The sequence below is a fragment of the Rhinoraja longicauda genome, chromosome 26, assembly GCF_053455715.1.
Source record: "Rhinoraja longicauda isolate Sanriku21f chromosome 26, sRhiLon1.1, whole genome shotgun sequence".
NCBI lineage: Eukaryota > Metazoa > Chordata > Chondrichthyes > Rajiformes > Arhynchobatidae > Rhinoraja > Rhinoraja longicauda.
Window position 1 is genome coordinate 309,131 of NC_135978.1, and position 19,133 is coordinate 328,263.

General features: G+C 42.3%; 2 protein-coding genes across 15 annotated transcripts in view; both read right to left on the minus strand.

Moving 5' to 3' along the window:
• Positions 1-7,215, minus strand: part of tada2a (transcriptional adaptor 2A) — a 42,617-nt gene extending 35,402 nt beyond the window's left edge. For 13 of the 14 annotated variants that reach the window (XM_078422313.1, XM_078422311.1, XM_078422309.1 and 10 more), the window contains exons 1-4: positions 6,755-7,215; positions 5,267-5,373; positions 2,551-2,610; positions 791-882 (exon numbers count right to left, since the gene is read on the minus strand). In XM_078422313.1, coding sequence (XP_078278439.1) covers positions 791-882; positions 2,551-2,610; positions 5,267-5,373; positions 6,755-6,779 — 284 coding nt within the window. In that variant the 5' untranslated portion in view covers positions 6,780-7,215. The remainder of the gene's footprint in view (positions 1-790; positions 883-2,550; positions 2,611-5,266; positions 5,374-6,754) is intronic. The other variant, XM_078422304.1, reaches the window with a different exon arrangement.
• A 5,460-nt stretch (positions 7,216-12,675) lies between these two features.
• The window catches only part of LOC144606544 (nuclear pore membrane glycoprotein 210-like), a 92,423-nt gene continuing 85,965 nt past the window's right edge, over positions 12,676-19,133 (minus strand). Inside the window, exons 36-40 of the mRNA XM_078422798.1 lie at positions 18,338-18,591; positions 16,903-17,113; positions 15,198-15,305; positions 13,972-14,040; positions 12,676-13,281 (exon numbers count right to left, since the gene is read on the minus strand). Coding sequence (XP_078278924.1) covers positions 13,208-13,281; positions 13,972-14,040; positions 15,198-15,305; positions 16,903-17,113; positions 18,338-18,591 — 716 coding nt within the window. The 3' untranslated portion in view covers positions 12,676-13,207. The remainder of the gene's footprint in view (positions 13,282-13,971; positions 14,041-15,197; positions 15,306-16,902; positions 17,114-18,337; positions 18,592-19,133) is intronic.

Below are 19,133 nucleotides of genomic sequence, written 5' to 3' on the forward strand. Positions count from 1 at the left end.
TCGGCATGTTCGTGTGCTGAACTGTATTCTGACAAGAAGCCCTTAAAATATTGTTACTTTATGGCTTTTAAAGTGCACAAGTAACGTAAATAAATTAAGCGTAAACGTTTAGAATGGTATTCCCCTTGAATACAATGTGACGAAATAAATTAAATAATATGTATTCATATTATTTATTCAACTTTTTTAATAATTACTTTGTGGTCAATGGAATATATTAAGGAATGAGAAGCAAGTATTCCTTTGGGTTCTGAACGTTGGCATAAAACACAGCAAATATCTTAAATACAAGATATGGGTTAAACTCATCACCAGTGATGAATGCAACCACCTCACCTGTCACTTTACATCCCCTATGAACATAACCGATGGGTGTAACTTTGGCTCCAGGACCGAGGCTCATTTTAAAACAGGAAAGACTGGGAACATTTACTGGTATCATGGGAAAGATTTACAATTACAGCGCTGTCACTGAATGGCATCTTCTGTGACAGACCCTTCAGTATAGAGAGCATTGGTAGCTTACTGCATTCGGATTAGCAAAGACAAGTATTTGAAAGGAACACTCTTTACCCAGAAAGGGTAAAAGAAACAGAATTGGTTAAGTATGCAGGACATTACTGTCTTGCTGCAGCTTTTCACTGTACTGACAATAAACTAAACATAGTAGCAGAGAATAGTAAAGAGTTGAGTGTCTCCACTGTGGTCATGAAAACATCCACGTATAAAAATAATCCATCAACGTTTGCTCAAATTTGTTTCATTGCAAGTAAAAGATCAATTATGTTACCAGTTTCCAAAACCACAGTCCATCACAGCCTCAAGTAATGCCATCTCCTCCTGAGCTGTCCAGTTTGGATCCAAAATGGGAAAATCAGATGTCTGTGCATTGGAAATGGAAAAAAAGAATAAAGCTATTTACACCCAGCAATATTTGCCTCATTCATTCCAAAGTTTAACCACAGAAATCACAGTTGTCAGTCAATGCCTGACTGAAAGAGCAGGACGCGGCTAAATTTAAATACATCCTCTGAATAAAAATTTCCACCAGAGGTTGTTCAGAAATCATTTCCATTAGGGCACATTTTATTTTCAGAGTGCATGGAAATTCTGAAAGCATCTTGAGTGTACAGATTACTTGTCCAAGTATCTTGTGTCATGTTCTTTAATAACACAGGATAGCCTTATCTTTATCATCTTAATTATGTTTTTCATACTTTTGTATTCTTTAAGACCAAAGACGTACAGGTATGTAGGTTAATTGGCTGGGTAAATGTAAAAATTGTCCCTAGTGGGTGTAGGATAGTGTTAATGTACGGGGATCACTGGGCGGCACGGACTTGGAGGGCCGAAAAGGCCTGTTTCCGGCTGTAGATATATGATATGATAAGACCCATCTGATAATCCTGAATAAGCATTTATATAACGATCAAGAATTAACTATACCTATTTTACACAAGATATTACACTCCAAAAGTTTCAGAGTATTAAGACTGTCAAAAACATAGAACAGTAGTGCATAATACAGGCCTTTCGGCCCACAATCTCTGTGCCAAACACGATGCCAAGACCATCACATCTACCTGTGCATCGTCCAGATTCCTCCATTCATTGCATATCCATGTGCCAATCCTAAATCCTCTCAAATTTCACTATTGTATCTGCCTTCACCGCCATCCTTGGCAAAGCGTTCCAGGCACTTGCCACCTTCAGTGTAAAAACTTAGTCATAGAGTGATACAGTGTGTAAACAGGCCCTTCGGCCCAACTTGCCCACACCAGCCAACATGTCCCAGTTACCTGCGTTTGGTCCATATCCCCCCAAAACCTATCCTATCCATGTACCTGTCGAACTGCTTCTTAAACGTTGGGATAATCCTAGCCTCAAGTACCTCCTCTGGCAGCTTGTTCCATACACCCACCACCCTTTGTGAGAAAACATGCCCATGCTTCTTTAAACTTTGCCCCTCTCACCTTAAACCTAAGCCCTGTAGTATTTAGAAACAAAGAACTGCAGATGCTGGTTAGTACACAAAAAGGACACAGAGTGCTGGAGTAACTCAGTGGGACAGGCAGCATCTCTGGAGAACATGGATAGGTGATGTTTCACAGACTGCTGGAGTAACTCAGCGGGTCAGGCAGCATCTCTGGAGAACATGGATAGGTGACGTTTCACAGCGTGCTGGAGTAATTCGGCGGGTCAGGCAGCATCTCTAGAGAACGTGGATAGGTGACGTTTCAGAGTGCTGGAGTGACGCAGCAGGTCAGGCAGCATCTCTGGAGAACATGGACAGATGGCGTTTTGGGTCGAGACCTTTGGCTCTAGTATTTGATCTTTCTATCCCGGGAAAGAACCTATTGAAACTCAAATAGGATGTTTTCAATCTGCATTCTACTTTATATCTAAAACAGTATTGTATATGAATGAAATTGCTTCTTCTGAAGATAAAATTATTTCTCTATTTTAGGATTAGAACTCATTACAAAGAAAACTCCCACAACTAATTTCCAATAGCCATGTATGGGAGAATACAAGAGTCAACATACTTACCATTATTTCATAACTATGATCACTTTGATGTTTCTTGTACTCAAACCCTCTGGTAAAGCACTATAAGCAAGAAAAATAATTTTAAAACTGCATTCTACGACTTGCATTTCTTAAAAAAATGTTTGATACAGTGAACTTACTTATCAAGTACTAGGCACAGATAGGTATTATTACAATTAATTGAAATAAAAGCAGAAAATAGTCAGGCTAGGCAGCAGCTGTGTAGAGAGAAGGGTTGTGTGCTTTAGATTAACCACACACTGGAACACAGATCATCAATGTAACATGAACTCCTCTCTTTCCACACATGCCATCTCACCTCCTGAGAACTGGCAGCATTTTGTCTTTATTTCAGATTTGCAGCATCTGCAGTATTCTTGTTATTTGATTAAAGTAACTCAGTAATTATAGAGATTTTCCCCAGTACCGATTTCCAATTGCTCCCCTCTTCACAATACTTGGCTTTAAGCAGTCACCAGCATTTATGCCGTGCTAACCTACCCCACAGCTGTCAGTCATTTCTCCAGAAAACTTAAAACACAAGAGGAAAATGCCCAGTTCATAAATTCAGGTTAAGTTTCAGCCATCTCTTGAAACTGCAGGTTGCCCGTTAATATTTGTTTCTAGTTTTCATAAGAACATTGACTTCACAAGTGAGTTGCACAATCAATTCTAGATGATCAATTCTAGATTTCCAATGCAAAAGACGCCAACACTTTGAGAATCTTCCTATCTTTTCTCCATCATTTATTACTGTATCCCCAGCACCTTCTCCTCAGTAATAACAACTGCATTAATTTCTATCCTGACTCAGCCATGATCATATTGAATGGCGGTGCAGGCTCGAAGGGCCAAATAGCCCACTCCTGCACCTATTTTCTATGTTTCTATGTTTCTTGAATTTCTGGCACATTTTTGTTGCCTTCCACTGTGAAGTTTGAGGGAAAAAAGTATACCGTTCATCTGCCATTTCTTTGTTCAAATCAACTATTTTACCAAATTCTTGTAATCAAGAGAAATGTGTAGCCACAGGTATCACAAACATGCGATACCACCAAGAGACATTATTTACTGTCCAATATATCCACCAAATAAATATAAATATGCCTAATATTCTCAAAACACTAACATGCATTAGAACAGCACAAGAACAGGCCCTTCAGCCCACAATGCCAATGCTGAACGTGATGCCAAGACCATCATATCATCAGTACACATAACTCATATCCCTCCATTCCCTACAAATCTATATGTATATCGATTCGATAGAACTTTATTTATCCCAGGAGGGAAATCAAAGGGTCTGTCCCACTTAGGCGATTTTAAGGCGACTGCTGGTGACTAGGCTGTCGCGGGCATGATGTCGCCGGGATGTCGCGGGCATGATCGTGAGGAGTCTTCCAAAGATCGTAGTGGATCTCGGCGCATCGCCGAGAAATTAAACGGTTTGAAATCTCTCGGCGACAGCTGGCTTGTCACCAGACATCGTAGCTTATTGCGGGCGCTGTCGCACGCTGTCCCCAGGTTTAATAGGTTCTCTTAAGATGCATTTAGAAGCACATATTAAAATAAGTAAAGTCATTTCAAAATACCATAAAATGCTTGTGATTAACCAATTTATTTACCATCAGGACATTTGACAGGTAGATTGGAGGCGACAGTTTGACGGTCAGGTAAGCGTGGGAATTTTCACAGTGATTTCGGCTTCAGCCATTACATTTAAAGTAGGTTCCCAACCCAGATATTCAACCCAGAAACCCGATATGTATCTCCCTTACATTTTCAAAGAATGCCCACACACGTTTCACAAAAATCCACTGAACCACTTTAAAATTACTTGTTTTTAATACAGCTATTAGTAAACTGGAAGTAAATCCGGTTTATTCCTTGTTACAGTGAAGCTTGGTTTTTAAGTAACCCATACAAGGTGTTATGGTTCAAAACTCTCAAGTACATATCGACTTGTCAGTGATTTCAGCGAAAACGAGGACGCCGGAGAAGCATTGACAGCGTGGGAATTTTCGCGATGTTTCAGAAGACGCTGTAATCTCGACCTGACTCGGCATTGTCGTGGTCATTGTTGTCGGGAAAAAGAAAAGTTTGGCGATCTGCTACGACTTTGACAGTCGCCGGCAGTCGCCAAAAAGATCGCCTAAGTGGGACAAGCCCTTAACTATCTTTAAAAGATTAAAACATAGAAATACCTAAAAAGAAATATTAGCTACAATCTACTTTCAATTAAATTTACAAGCAATGATTAGTTTTGAAATCACATGTAGGCATGTAAACAAAGACTAATCTTTATTAGAACATTACACTGCATGGAGCCACTTGACACAAGTGGTCGAGAATCGGTATTTATGCTGATAGTAATTACTTCCTCAGTAGTTACATATTTTATAGATATATTTGATGGATAAAACATTTGAGATGGGATTAGTGCCAGATCTTGCAAGCATGTGGATCAGCAAATCAGCATGTTGGGAAGGGGAGAAAAAGTTACAGATTGGACATGAACAGAAAACCGAGAAACTTTTCATATAGCAGGATATATATTTCTCAACATAAATCAATGAAGATTTCTTAATACTATAACTACTTATTATACATTATCCTGGACTAAAACATCCATGGATAAACTGCAGTGAACATGTAATAAAGAACCATTTACAGCAAGGAATCACATCTTTCCAGCAGCATGAATATTGCATAGTACCTGTAAGCATATCAGCAAAGGAGGAGGTCCACAATCAGCACACTTTATGTAGGGTTCCATTAGATAGGAAGAACAACCACGACAGGGTGGCTGGTCAAAAGGGTCACCTGAAATAAAGCCAGTTCTAAATATTATATAACTGCAATACATTGGATACTCTCGCTCAGTTTTCCACACATGCAAAAGTGGAACTATTGAATCTGATTGCAGGTGCTTCAGTAACGCCACAAATTATCTCTAGTATATTATCAAATTGACATGAGCAAATATTCTGGCTAAACTTGTTTTTAAATGCTCTGACAATCTGGGGTCTATAATTGGAAGCAGCATTGTAGCTATGCAACATTGAAGTCATCGCAAGGGCATATTTCCAATCGAGAAAATGGGACATAGCGCTTTTACGATTTTTATTCATAAGATGTTGGAGGTGCACGTGAAGCTGTCTCACCTGGAAGGGCTGCTGGGGTCCCTAGATAGAGGTGTAGGAACACGTGTTGCATCTCCTACAGTTGCAGGGGAAGGTACCTGGGGAGGGTGTGGTGTAGGTGGGACGGGATGAATGAACCAAGGAGTTGCAGAGGGAGCTGTCTCTGCAGAAAGCGGTAAGATGTAGAGATGTGGGATCCCTTTGGAGGCAAGGGAAGTATCTGAGGATGATTTGATGGATGCAGAGGCTAGTGGGGTGAAAGGTGAGGACCATGGAACCTTGTCGTACAAGAAGGAACTGCAGATGCTGGTTTAAACCGAAGCTAGACGCAAAACGCTGAGTAACTCAGCGGGACAGGCAGCTTCTCTGGGAGAGAAGGAATGGGTGACGTTTTGGATCAAGACCCTTCTTCAGAATGGTTAGGGATAAGGGAAACAAGAGATATCGACGGTGATGTGGAGAGATAAAGAACAATGAATGAAAGATATACAAAAAAGTTACGATAATAAAGGAAACAGCCATTGTAAGCTGTTTGTTGGGTGAAGATGGGAAGATGGTGCAACTCGGGTGAGGGAGCGATAGAGAGGGAATGTAGGGGCTCCCTGAAGTGGGAGAAATCAAATTTCATATCATTGGGCTCTTTTCTCTCTTATTTCTCTCTTATCCTCTAACCAGTCTGAAGAAGGGTCTCGACCCAAAACGTCACCCATTCCTTCTCTTCAGAGATGCTGCCTGTCCCGCTGAGTTACTCCAGCATTTTGTATCTAACTCTGTCCTTGTTCTGTCCGGGGAAGAGGGAGAGCAGAACTCCAAGACACAGGAGACGCGGGTGAGAGACCCATCTCTAGGAGACCCACGTTTGCTATGGAGGGTCATAAGGGATAGGCGTGGAATTGGGCCATTCGGCCCATTCAATCATGGCTAATCTCTCTCTCCCTCCCTCCCTCCTCACACCACACTTCTGCCTTCTCCCCATAACCCCCGATACCCGCACTAGGGTGTCCGACAATGAAAGCCTCAGCTCGGCAGCAAATGTCCGCGGTACCGGGGAGGCTACTTACTGACAAACGGCGCCAGCCGGTCCATGCTTCAACCGCGGCCGCCGGGCCGGGGCCTCAACCCGCACCGGGGCCTCAACCCGCACCGGGGCCTCAACCCGCACCGGGGCCTCAACCCGCACCGGGGCCGGGGCCTCAACCCGCACCGGGGCCGGGGCCTCAACCCGCACCGGGGCCTCAACCCGCACCGGGGCCTCAACCCGCACCGGGGCCTCAACCCGCACCGGGCCGGGGCCTGAACCCGCACCGGGGCCTCAACCCGCACCGGGCCGGGGCCTGAACCCGCACCGGGGCCTGAACCCGCACCGGGGCCTCAACCCGCACCGGGCCGGGGCCGCTTCTGTACGGATAACCACCCCCCGCCACAGAGCCGGCCGGTATCTTTCTCCCCCACTACTGCTGCTGTCCCACCACCACTACGGGTCCCGGAGCGGCGCCGCCGCCATTTTGAGTCCAAGCCACCACAAGATGGTGATGAGTGACGGAGCAGTCCCCGCCCCCGCGGCGCTCCCTACCTCCCTCCCTCCCTCCCGCGGCGCTCCCTCCCTCTCCCTCTCCCCCCTGCTTAGTGTAGCTGTGTGTGTGTGTGTGTGTGTGCACAGGTGCCGTAGTTTTTGCTCCAGACTCCAGCATCTGTGGTTTCTTGCGTCTCCAGTGTCATGAAAAGATTTGCTAAACTAAGTAAGTTTTGGTTTGAGAAGATGACAACGAAGTTGAGCAGCGAGAACCCACAAACAGTAAGGAATGACAAAGTCACTAACTGAGGAGCTCCAGGACTGTCCTCTGCGGGTTACTCACCATCTCATGCAAAACCTTTCAGGTCGAAGAACCTTCATGAACCTCCCGACGCTGCCTGACCTCTGAATGTTTTTGTTTTTATCGCTCTTTAAACGTCGCCACCGAGTTCAGGTTTCAGCTTGAACCTTATTTATAAAAGTGATTTAAAAGTATTCCCGACAATTTGATGTGGTCTTTTTGCTTGTTATCTGATGCTGGGAGATTGCCACCCGCTGGATAGAAGAGGTTTTGAGAAACTTTCTCCTAAATACCTTTCAAATTTAGACAGTGCTGAAGTAACTTAGCGGCGTATTTGGAAAGCAGCGACGGGATCGGTCAAAGTCAGCATGGATTTATGAAGGGGAAATCATGCTTGACTAATCTTCTGGAATTTTTTGAGAATGTAACAAATAGAATGGATAAGGGAGAGCCAGTGGATGTGGTGTATCTGGACTTTCAAAAAGCCTTTGACAAGGTCCCACACAAGAGACTATGTGCAAAATTAGAGCACATGGTTTTGGGGGTAGGGTATTGACATGGATAGAGAACTGGTTGACAAGACAGGAAGCAAATAACAGGTCCGTTTCAGAATGGCAGGCAGTAACTAGTGGGGTGCCGCAAGACTCGGTGCTGGGACTCCAGTTATTTAATTTAGATGAGGGAATTAAATGTAATGTCTCCAAGTTTGCGGGATGACACAAAGCAAGGTGGCACTGTGAGCTGCGAGGAGGATGCAGGGCAACTGGATAGATTGGGTGATTCAAGATTCAAGATAGCTTTATTGTCATCCAAATTGGACGAAATTCAGTCACCCACAGTCCAACAACAAAAGCATCAAAATAGGCATTAAAATTACACAACCCCCAAAACACACAAAAGCAACATCCATCAAGAAAACATCCATCACAGTGAGTCTCCTCCAGTCCTCTCCTCACTGTGATGGAAGGCCACAATGTCTTTTCCCTTCTCCTGCTGACCTCTCCCGCGGTCAGGTTGTTGTGGTTGCAGGCCGCGCCGGACGGTCCGCAGCGGGCCGAGCCTAAGGCGAGTCGCAGCCGCTTCTGCAGCCTCCGAAAACGGCCGGCTCCGCCGGTGATAAGTCCGATCCGGGGCGGGCGAACACGCTGCTGCTGCCGCTGTTGCTGCACGTCGGGGCGCGTGAGTGGGCAGATGCAGTATAATGTAGATAAATGTGGTTATCCACTTTGGTGGCAAGAACAGGAAGACAGATTATTATCTGAATGGTGGACACACAATGCTGGAGTAACTCAATGGGTCAGGCGGTATCTCTGGAGAACATGGATAGGTGACGTTTTGTGCCAGGGCCCTTCTTCAGTGATTGTAAGGGAGGGAGGGGGCAGAGGGTGGAAACTGGAAGCAAGGAGGACCAAAGCCTGGTGAGTGATAGGTGGATACAGGTATGGGGGGAGGGAGGTTTGATGCACAGAGTCCTACCAGGTGAGACGGAGGTTCATATGCACCATTCCTAACCTCATCCAATGTGGCCTCGTGTACATCAGCAAGACCAAGCTTAGACTCGGCGACCATTTCACCAAACATGCACTTGGTCTGCCAAAGCCTACTGGATATCCCGGTTGCCAACCACTTTAACTCTTCGTCCCATCCCCACACTGTCCTTAATGTCCCGAGCCTCCTCCATTGCTCCTCCACTCATCCCTTCCCTGAGCCCCACCTGGACCTGCACTCATTTCTCCCCTCCTCTTACATTCCACCTACAGGGATGCACGGTGGCGCAGCGGTAGAGTTGCTGCTTTACAGCGAATGCAGCGCCGGAGACTCAGGTTCGATCCTGACTACGGGTGCTGCACTGTAAGGAGTTTGTACGTTCTCCCCGTGACCTGCGTGGGTTTTCTCCGAGATCTTCGGTTTCCTCCCACACTCCAAAGACGTACAGGTATGTAGGTTAATTGGCTGGGTAAATGTAAAAATTGTCCCTAGTGGGTGTAGGATAGTGTTAATGTACGGGGATCACTGGGCGGCACGGACTTGGAGGGCCGAAAAGGCGTTTCCGGCTGTATATATATGATATGATATTCTGCCCTTTGGCTTCACGATTCACAACTCTTCTATCCGTATCTTGTCCAACCATCTGCCTACAAAACCCCCTCTCACATGTATCCCTGTTATTTGTCAGGCTTTGTCCTGCTCTTTCAGCTTTCTACCCTAGCCCCACTGCAATCAGTCTGAAGACAGATCCCGACCCAAAACATCACCTATCCAAGTTCTCCAGCAATACTATCTGACCCGTTACTCCAGCACTTTGGGCCTTTATTTAAACCAATATCTGCAGTTCCTTGTTTCACCTTTCAAATTTAGTTGTGTAACTTCCACCCTCCCCACGGTGTGTTGTGCAACATGCACTCTTGGCTGTGTACAACAACAGATCAGAACTTGTGAGCTGCATGGCAGAATGTTTGAAACTATTCCCAGTGTAGATTCCCACCAGGGAAAGGAACTATCCAAGTATTCTCAAGGCTGCAGTCCCATGTTTTCAGTAATATGTAGCATACAAGATTCAATGTCATTATTGACACATTCAATAAAGGAGAAAGTTATTCAAGTTGAAAGTTATTCAAGAAAATTGGCTGAAATAAACAGCCGAGAATCTCTGAACACACGTGTACATTGGCGGGTGTTGTGGATAAGCAATGTGCAGTGTTAACTTTATCATGTCAGGCTGACCAATTACATTCTCTGGTGAATCAGCAAACACTATTTTTCAAACTTTGAACAATTCTTGATTGCTTTTGAGTAATCTAAAATAGTGGAATGGGGAAATAATATCCTTAAAGACCGAGAGCATAAAATCTGGTTTGGGGCAGTTTGGTTTGAGTCCATTTTGTTTTGTGTGTGATAGCATCTGCTATATCATGGCTGAAAAGCAGAGCAGTGTCAGAAATGTCAGTGTCAGAACAAAGAAACTTTTGGATAGACAAATTAACAGTAATTGTTATTGAATAACTACAACTTATTTTTAATGTCACTTGTAAGCTCATCTACTTACACTTATGGAGTTTATCTGGAAAAAAAAATCAATTCAAGCTGGTGAACAGGTTTGTCACACCCACAACAAATTATGCTTTGTTTCGAGAAGATCAACTTTCAGAAAATTGAAAAGCAAATATGACCCCAGTATATAGCCAGTACACATCAGGACCATTCAAACGCACATGGCAGGAATAATCATCAAAATGATCTTTACAAATGATTTAACGTTTCTGAAGTAACCTCAAAATAGAGAGATTAGAACATAGAAAAGAAGAGCTTAGGAACAGCCCCAAGGCCCATAATGCCTGTGCTGAACATGATGCAAGATAAACTCCTCTCCATATTGTACCATTTATTTATTTGTGTGTTTTGCTGTTGCAGCGTACTAATAAACTTCCACCGTATGTGTTTCTAATTTTTCTGGATAACTTTTAATTTCAATACAAAAACAAAACTTAAAGTCCGCACATTTTTTACTGCGGCAGGTAAGACAGAGAAGAAGATGACATGCCCTAGCTGGAGAATGCATTTTTAATCAAAATACATTGAGAATTTAGTTCCAATGAATGGGTTTGTTATAGTCATATAGCATGGAAACTGGTCCTTGGACCCCAACTTGCCCAGACCGGCCAACATGGCCCAGTGACACCATTCCCTTATTGTGTATCTATACACTGTAAATGGCTCGATTGTAATCATATATTTTCTTTCTGCTGAATGGATAGGACGCAACAAAAGCTTTTCACAGTGCTTCGGTACACGTGACAATAAACTAACTGAACTTGTTTGCGTTTGGCCCATATCCCTCCAAACCTGTCTTATAAATGTACCTGTCTAACTGTTTCTTAAACGTTGGGATATTCCCTGCCTCAACTACCTCCTCTGGCAGCTTGTTCCAGACACCCACCACCCTTTGTGTGAAAAGGTTCAAGTTTCTGGGCACTCACATTTCGGAGGACCTAACATGGTCCAATAACACTGCTGCGCTGGTCAAGAAGGCACAACAAAGACTGTTCTACTTAAGAACACTGAAAAAGTCTGGTCCTAACGCATGGCATCCCTGTGTGGTACCTCAGCTGCACGGAGGCAGAAAGGAAAGCTCTACAGCGGGTAGTCCATAGAGCTCAGAGGGCCATCGGAACACAGCTACCAGACTTGGAGGGCATCTACAACACACGACGCCTCAGAAAAGCCACCAGCATCCACAAAGACTCTTCACACCCCTGCAACAGTCTGTTCGAACTCCTTCCATCGGGCAGACGATACAAGGCCTTCTACGCCCGCACCTCCAGACTCAGGAACAGCTTCATCCCCAGGGCCATAGCTGCTATGAACCGGTCCTGCTGAGCCGGATGGCCACAACGCATAGATCAACTTGCACTTTACCCTGTCTAAAAACTGTTACAATTGTTTCGTTTCGTTGGGTTGCTGTTAATTACTTAAATTATTGCATCGTATGGGAGGCGCATTCCCAATCTTGTTGTACCCCTGGGTACAATGACAATAAAGATATATTGTATTGTATTGTATTGTATTGTTACCCCTCAGATTCATATTAAATCTTTCCCCCTTAACCTTAAACCTATGTCCTCTGGTCCTCGATTCACCTACTCTGTGGAAGAGACTCTGTGCATCTACCTGATCAATTCCTCTCATGATTTTATACACCTCTACAAGATCACCCCTCATCCTCCTGCGCTCCAAGGAATAGAGTCATGCTACTCAATCTCTCCCAAAAGTTACCCCTCAGATTCTTATTAAATCTTTCCCCTCTCACCTTGAACTATGGTTCTTGATTCCCCTCTTCTGGGTCAAATATATCTTAAAATCATCCTTTCAAATGGATCTTTCGGTGAGCTGGATTTATTCTCAGCGATGTGTAAAATATATTTATTTAATCACTACACACACATAAATCTGCTACATTGTAAGTTGGAATCATTCGAAATTAAAATAACCTTTTTATTCCCAATGTATGAAGCCAAGTAAACTGAATCACAAAGTTTCAGTACCAAACTCCACATTCTAAATGTAACGATACATATTGTTAATTTCCCTCTGAATTTTATTGCACCTAAATTAAAGACATTCAACTTTAAACTACCTACAACGATAAACATGCTCGGTTTTATAACAATCAAGATTGAATGACTAATGTTCTACAAGATCAAATGATGGCAAGACAGCAATATTTAAATGATGAAACTTGCAACCAACAACTTAGGATAGATTCAGAAGTACAATTAACAGATGCTGAATAATTTTTCTTTTGCTGATTTTCTTAAGTGAGAAATGACATTCTCCACGCACACAGTAATTACACTCCTGAAATTCATGCTAGTTATACTAATTTATGACACCAGATATTGACAAAGTACGTTCCCTCCCAAGGCAGGTTACAAATCAAATTGATGAGTTAATGAGACGATATTGCTGGATAATGTCCGGGATTATAAGGAAACCGATAGTGTGTCTCAATATACCCTGAAGTTACAATCTTTAACGTAATGTTGTAAATGCAGTCAGTGTCATAATTTAGATGTCTGCTAACAGAAGCTTTAATGAAGACAAGATTAAATTTGCTTGAATTTTAAACACAACAAAATGCAGTCATATTTTACAAAAGTAATTCTTACTGCTAGCTAATTGCACTGGCTCTCCACAAGTTTGTCAACGAACACTCCACAGCCAAGACTGCAGATATCGCCTTCGTGGGTTACTACAAGGAGGTGTTGAGGTGTAACCTAAACAACAAAGTGAAATGAGAAAATAAACCTTTGGTATCTTACATTGTCTGTATCAAAACAACATGATATATCTTGGCAGAATGGGTTTTAATTATTAAATAAAATAAAGTGCTGAAGGAACTCAGTGGGTCAGGCAGCGTGTGTGGAGGAAATGGACAACGTTTTGGGTCGGGACACTTCAGACTGATTGGAGTCGAGGGGGGGTGGGAACGACTGGAAAAGAGATGTGGACGGAACAAATCCTGGCAAGTGATAGTTGGATACAGTGAGGGGAGGATTGATTAGCAGATGAGAGATGTGATAAAGACGAGAGGTGAAAAGGAGACAAAAGAATTTCAGACACAGAGAAGTGAAATGTAAAGCTGGATGAGTGATGTGGGTGGAAAGATTTGGGGGAAAGACAGAAATGGGGGACCCGGGATTGGGAGATGTGTACAAAGGAAGGGAAAGGAGCAGGGTGACTGGGACAGGGGGGAGCTGTGGGAAATGGTGGAGAGATGGGAGCACAGCAGGGTGGTTTGGGGTGACATGGGAAAGAAAGCAGAGGTACAGGGTTATAACAAGAGAAACTTTACCCTCTTGTTCAGTAATTTCTGCAGTGGGCGTAGTTACATTTGATTAATAATATAACCAAAGTCCAAAACATAAAGAGTATCATTGTGGCATAGTTAAAACGTCCTACTTTACCAGCTTGCTGTGGTGCTGAGACGTAAATTACAGGAATAGTCTGTATCCTTGTCAAGAAGGCGTTATAAGCTACAATAAGAATATAAGTTGTGATTACCATTTATTTTATAGACAACGGACAATAGGTGCAGGAGGAGGCCATTCGGCCCTTCGAGTCAGCACCACCATTCAATGTAATCATGGCTGATCATTCTCAATCAGTACCCCGTTCCTGCCTTCTCCCCATACCCCCTGACTCTGCTATCCTTAAGAGCTCTATCTAGCTCTCTCTTGAATGCATTCAGAGAATTGGCCTCCACTGCCTTCTGAGGCAGAGAATTCCACAGATTCACAACTCTCTGACTGAAAATGTTTTTCCTCATCTCAGTTCTAAATGGCCTACCCCTTATTCTTAAACTGCAGATGCTGGTGTAAACCGAAGATAGACACAAAATGCTGGAGTAACTTAGCGGGACAGGCAGCAGCTCTGGAGAGAAGGAATGGGTGACGTTTTGGATCAAGACCATCTTTGTTATAACCATTGTGTAAAAAGTGTGTAAAAAGCCTGTGGTGCAGTGAATCATTGAAACACTTTGTATTCTCCTAGAGCAGTTCCCAGTGTACACTGTTTAGTTAGGCCTTGAATAAATCATGACAGATCTACAGGGTTTCTTTTTGTGTGCTGCCCATCCAGGTCAAACAAACAATTCCCTCCATCAGGCACAGATAGGGTGGTGGCTCTAGATAGTAAAGGTTTAGAGGGATATAGGGCAAACGCAGACAGGTGAGAGTAGCATAGAAGGGGCATCTTCGTCGGCATGGACAAGTTTCCATGCAAGGCTTGTTTCCATGCAAAATGCTTCTGTGACTCTAAGAGGGCATAGCTTTAAGGGAAGAGGGGGAAAGTTTAAAGAAGATGTATGGGGCAAATTTTATTTTATACTGAAGGTGGTCAGTGCCTGGAATGTGTTGCCAGGGGTGGTGGTGGAGGCAGATACCATAGCGGTGTTGAAGAGGCTTTAGATAGGCATACAGGAAATAGAGGGATATGGATCACATGGAGGCACAGGAGATTAGTTGAACTTGGCAGCATGTTCAGCACAGATATTGTGACCAAGTCTGTTCCCATGTTGTACTGTCCTATGGCCACTTGGCAGTCTAATTTCCAAATTTAGAAGAGCAATAGGAACAAGAGGAAATCTCTGATTGCACGTGATACACTGAAAGTAATAACAGATAGTATTTACCAATAAAGATGACAGCTGTTGTAGCCAGGACTGCAAACAAGGTGAACATCAGCACCTGGTAGGATTCCACTAGCTGGTCAAAGAAAGAAGGTTCCTCAAAAGACAAATCTATGTAACATTAAAAAAATGTCATCTGATGGGCCGAATTTGTCAACTGTCACATTGTGATTCTAAATAATATGCTGCACTTGGTTCAGTCACATTGTTGTAATGAAAATTGGATACATTTGAGTTTGGAATCTGTACAAAATGGGACTTCAAATGCATACCACGCACAGCTTTTTTGACTGTATGCAATTATTCAAGTTACTGCCTATGGAAAGACGATACCCTTAAAATGTCTTCCATTGGAAAAAAGCTTAATGTTTTCATTTCCATTGCAAAGATTGAGTTATGTTATTGGATATTCTTTTAAAATGAATGATGAATGAATGAATGAATGAATGAATGAATGAATGAATGAATGAATGAATGAATGAATGAATGAATAAGTTTATTGGCCAAGTATGTGCATATACAAGGAATAGAATAAAATTCAACTAATAAAGAACTAATAAAGAGTAGCATTAACTCCACTTTGATATTAATAAATTTATGTTTGCTTATTGCTAAATATGTGAAATTATTGGACAGTGGTCTTGGAGGAGTTCCCGAATACAATATGTGAATAAATTAAAGTAAATACACAATATGCTTATACTGTCAAATGCTGGGATATATATATATATATATATATATATATATAGGCTGGGATAGTATTACCAGCATCACTGTCCAATATCTTTACGAACATTTATATTTAATCAAATATATATTTTGATTATTAATGAAGTAGTTATAATGATCACAATTATCTTTAACCAACCAGGGTGAGAGAGTGTAATTGTTTTAATTTAGTATAGGATGAAAGTAAAGATCATATCAGTCACTGAAGAAATAGTGGCCAAAGGAAGGCAATTTTGAAAGTGCAATTATACTGCGAGAGTTCCCCCAGCTCACCAGAGGCCGATACAGAAATGTTGGAAGGTAGATATAACAATGAGGTAAAAAGAGATGCTCTGGGATGATGGCATTACCATGGGCATTTCAATGGCAGGGTCAATACATAACCACGTATCTTAGTTTGGGAATTTATATGAAGAGACAGTTTAGAGGAGGGTTAGAACATAATGGACATAGAGAGCATGTGTTGAATGCTGAAATGCCGAGATAAGACGTCTCTGGCCGTGATGACTGAGGAAGGAAAGCAGTGAGGATATGTCTGGGGAAATTATCCTGGTGCTTTGATTAGTTTAGCCTGCAGGAACTTTGACCATTCTCTGACCCCTGGTGATCTACCATTTCTAGTGTAAGCACCTGGAGGCAGGCTCAGATAGCCAGGAAGGTAAAGCCTCTGGAAATCTCAAGTGTGATGCAATAGAGGGGTTTTACAAGTCTGATTCTTTCACCCTATTTTACTCTTCCACGAATGGAGAAAACAACATCTCTGCAGAGCAGATGAAATGCAATATAATATAACGAACTCGCTCAAAGTTTCTGTGAAAGATGGTTTTGAACAGAGAATTACCGTTTTTAAATGTTTGAGAAATGCAGTTCTAAAACCGAAAGTATGAACTAAATACATTTGTGAAAAGAAACTTTCACTTGACACAGCTCTACAAAGACCATGGAAAGGTAATATTGCACCGGAGGTGCTGAATCTTGCCTCCTGTCCCGCTGCTGGATCCGGTCCGCAGAACTGTGACGACCACATGCATCACCTGCCGTGTCAGAGGGCTGGACACGCTGATATTGGTGCATGACATGCCCTGCTGGAGAAGGCTAACATTGGCAGTGCTCAGTGTGTAAACAATATTGGGTACCGCAAGTAGTTTAATGGGCTGACTCACTACAATGGCAGATGATTGAGATTGGACCTAAGATTTAAATTAAATAAGGTAATACAAATGCTTTTATGCAATTAAAAAAATACAATTTCAAACACAAAATTAAAGATAACTATGATTACCTAGGTAATACATTCTGGTTAGATTTCATTGATGCAATGTGCAAAATTATCTGATATCATTGCAAAAAATATATACCTGACCTTGGAGTCACAAGTTCTGAACAGAAGAGCTAGGCAAAGTGCCTGTCTCTGATCATTGTGTGATAAAAGTTGTTGATTAATTATTAATGAGGTCTCACAGTTAAAAAGGCTTTCTACTATTCATATGAGTAAGATGTCAGATATTACAGCGTGGCTGGTACTTCAATAATTACATCCTAGTATTAGGTAAATGTTTATGTAAACAAGGAGGAGAGGGTGAAAAAGGGTAAATGTAAATAAAATATATTAAATAATACTATTTTACTATATTATTATTTTTGTAAAACGTTTTAACGTTATTCAGCTAAATACCAAAATGTGGTTATTTTGACTCGACAAATACCAAGTTTTCTCAATGCATAGATTATGAAGCTCAAAAAAACTCCTTGTGAATTCCCAATTCAATCCCAAAGTAGAAGTATACTTTGATGCAATTATCTAGCTATTCATTCCTTTAAATGTGAAAAAAATATTTTCATGCAAATTAATAGGTTGGGAATTTCCATGCATCCAATTAAAATCTGATGCAGAAAATGCTAAATGTAAGTGGAGGGCCTGCCTGTCTGGTGTGGGGAAGGGGCTGCACTTGTTTTAGTGTGGCCCCCATGTTTCAGTTGAAGTTCTGGTGTGGGGAGGGGGCTGCACTTGTTTTAGTGTGGCCCTCATGTTTCAGTTGAAGTTGTGGTGTGGGGAAGGGGCTGCACTTGTTTTAGTGTGGCCCTCATGTTTCAGTTGAAGTTGTGGTGTGGGGACGGGGCTGCACTTGTTTTAGTGTGGCCCTCATGTTTCAGTTGAAGTTGTGGTGTGGGGAAGGGGCTGCACTTGTTTTAGTGTGGCCCTCATGTTTCAGTTGAAGTTGTGGTGTGGGGAAGGGGCTGCACTTGTTTTAGTGTGGCCCTCATGTTTCAGTTGAAGTTGCAACTCAGCAACTTCCCACTCCTGGCCGAGAAAGTTGATATTTGTGATGCTGTCAAATTTACATTGCAATCCCAAGACTTTCTTCAGGGATTCTATAGCAATCAGGTTGAACTCAACAGTACTTTGTGCTTACCTCCAGTTCATTCAATACTCTATCTATGCCAAAAATAGTGATGTTTATTATTGGTTCTTTATGGCTGAGAGAAACAGCTGATTGGTTCATGTAAAATCCAGGGATGAAAGGAATCTCTGTTCTTCCCACTTGGCCCGCGTAATGTCCTCCGAGAACAGAAGCCTTCACAGAGACATAGGTGTCTCCACCTGTGCTTAACTCCCTGTACATAGCATCTGGTAATTCTTTTATTATGACTGTACAGCTGTAGTGACCTACAATTAGAAAGGCTCTTTGTAAAGCTGATAACAAAAGACACGTATTATAGATGTCAATGCAGTAAACCCTCGTTTAATGGACCTCTTAATAATGGATTTCGGTCATAGTCTGTTGTCGACCAAGTTTGGTGTTTCATAGAATAACCACTAGGTGGATGGAGTTTAGTTTTAGAAATAAACTTTTTTTTATAGTCCTTATTACTGTATTAATAAAAGCATTTTGAATGCTTTGGAGAATTACACCTTTGAATAGTGTTTTGTGAACCATTTTAGTTTAGCTTAGTTCGGAGATAAAAGTGTCGAAACAGCAAGTCTGCGCTGACCAGTGATCATCCCGTACATTAGTTCTATCCTACAAACAAGGGCCAATTCAGTGTCTATAGGACAGAAGTACTGTACTGGTCTATCTTGTCTTCCACTTAACTCCTGTACTGGTCTATCTTTCTCCCACTCTGCAAAGTCAATGTAGTCCTGTTCTACACTGTGAACTGGTCCTAATGTATAAGGTAGAACTAGTATACCGGAGCACCTGGAGGAAA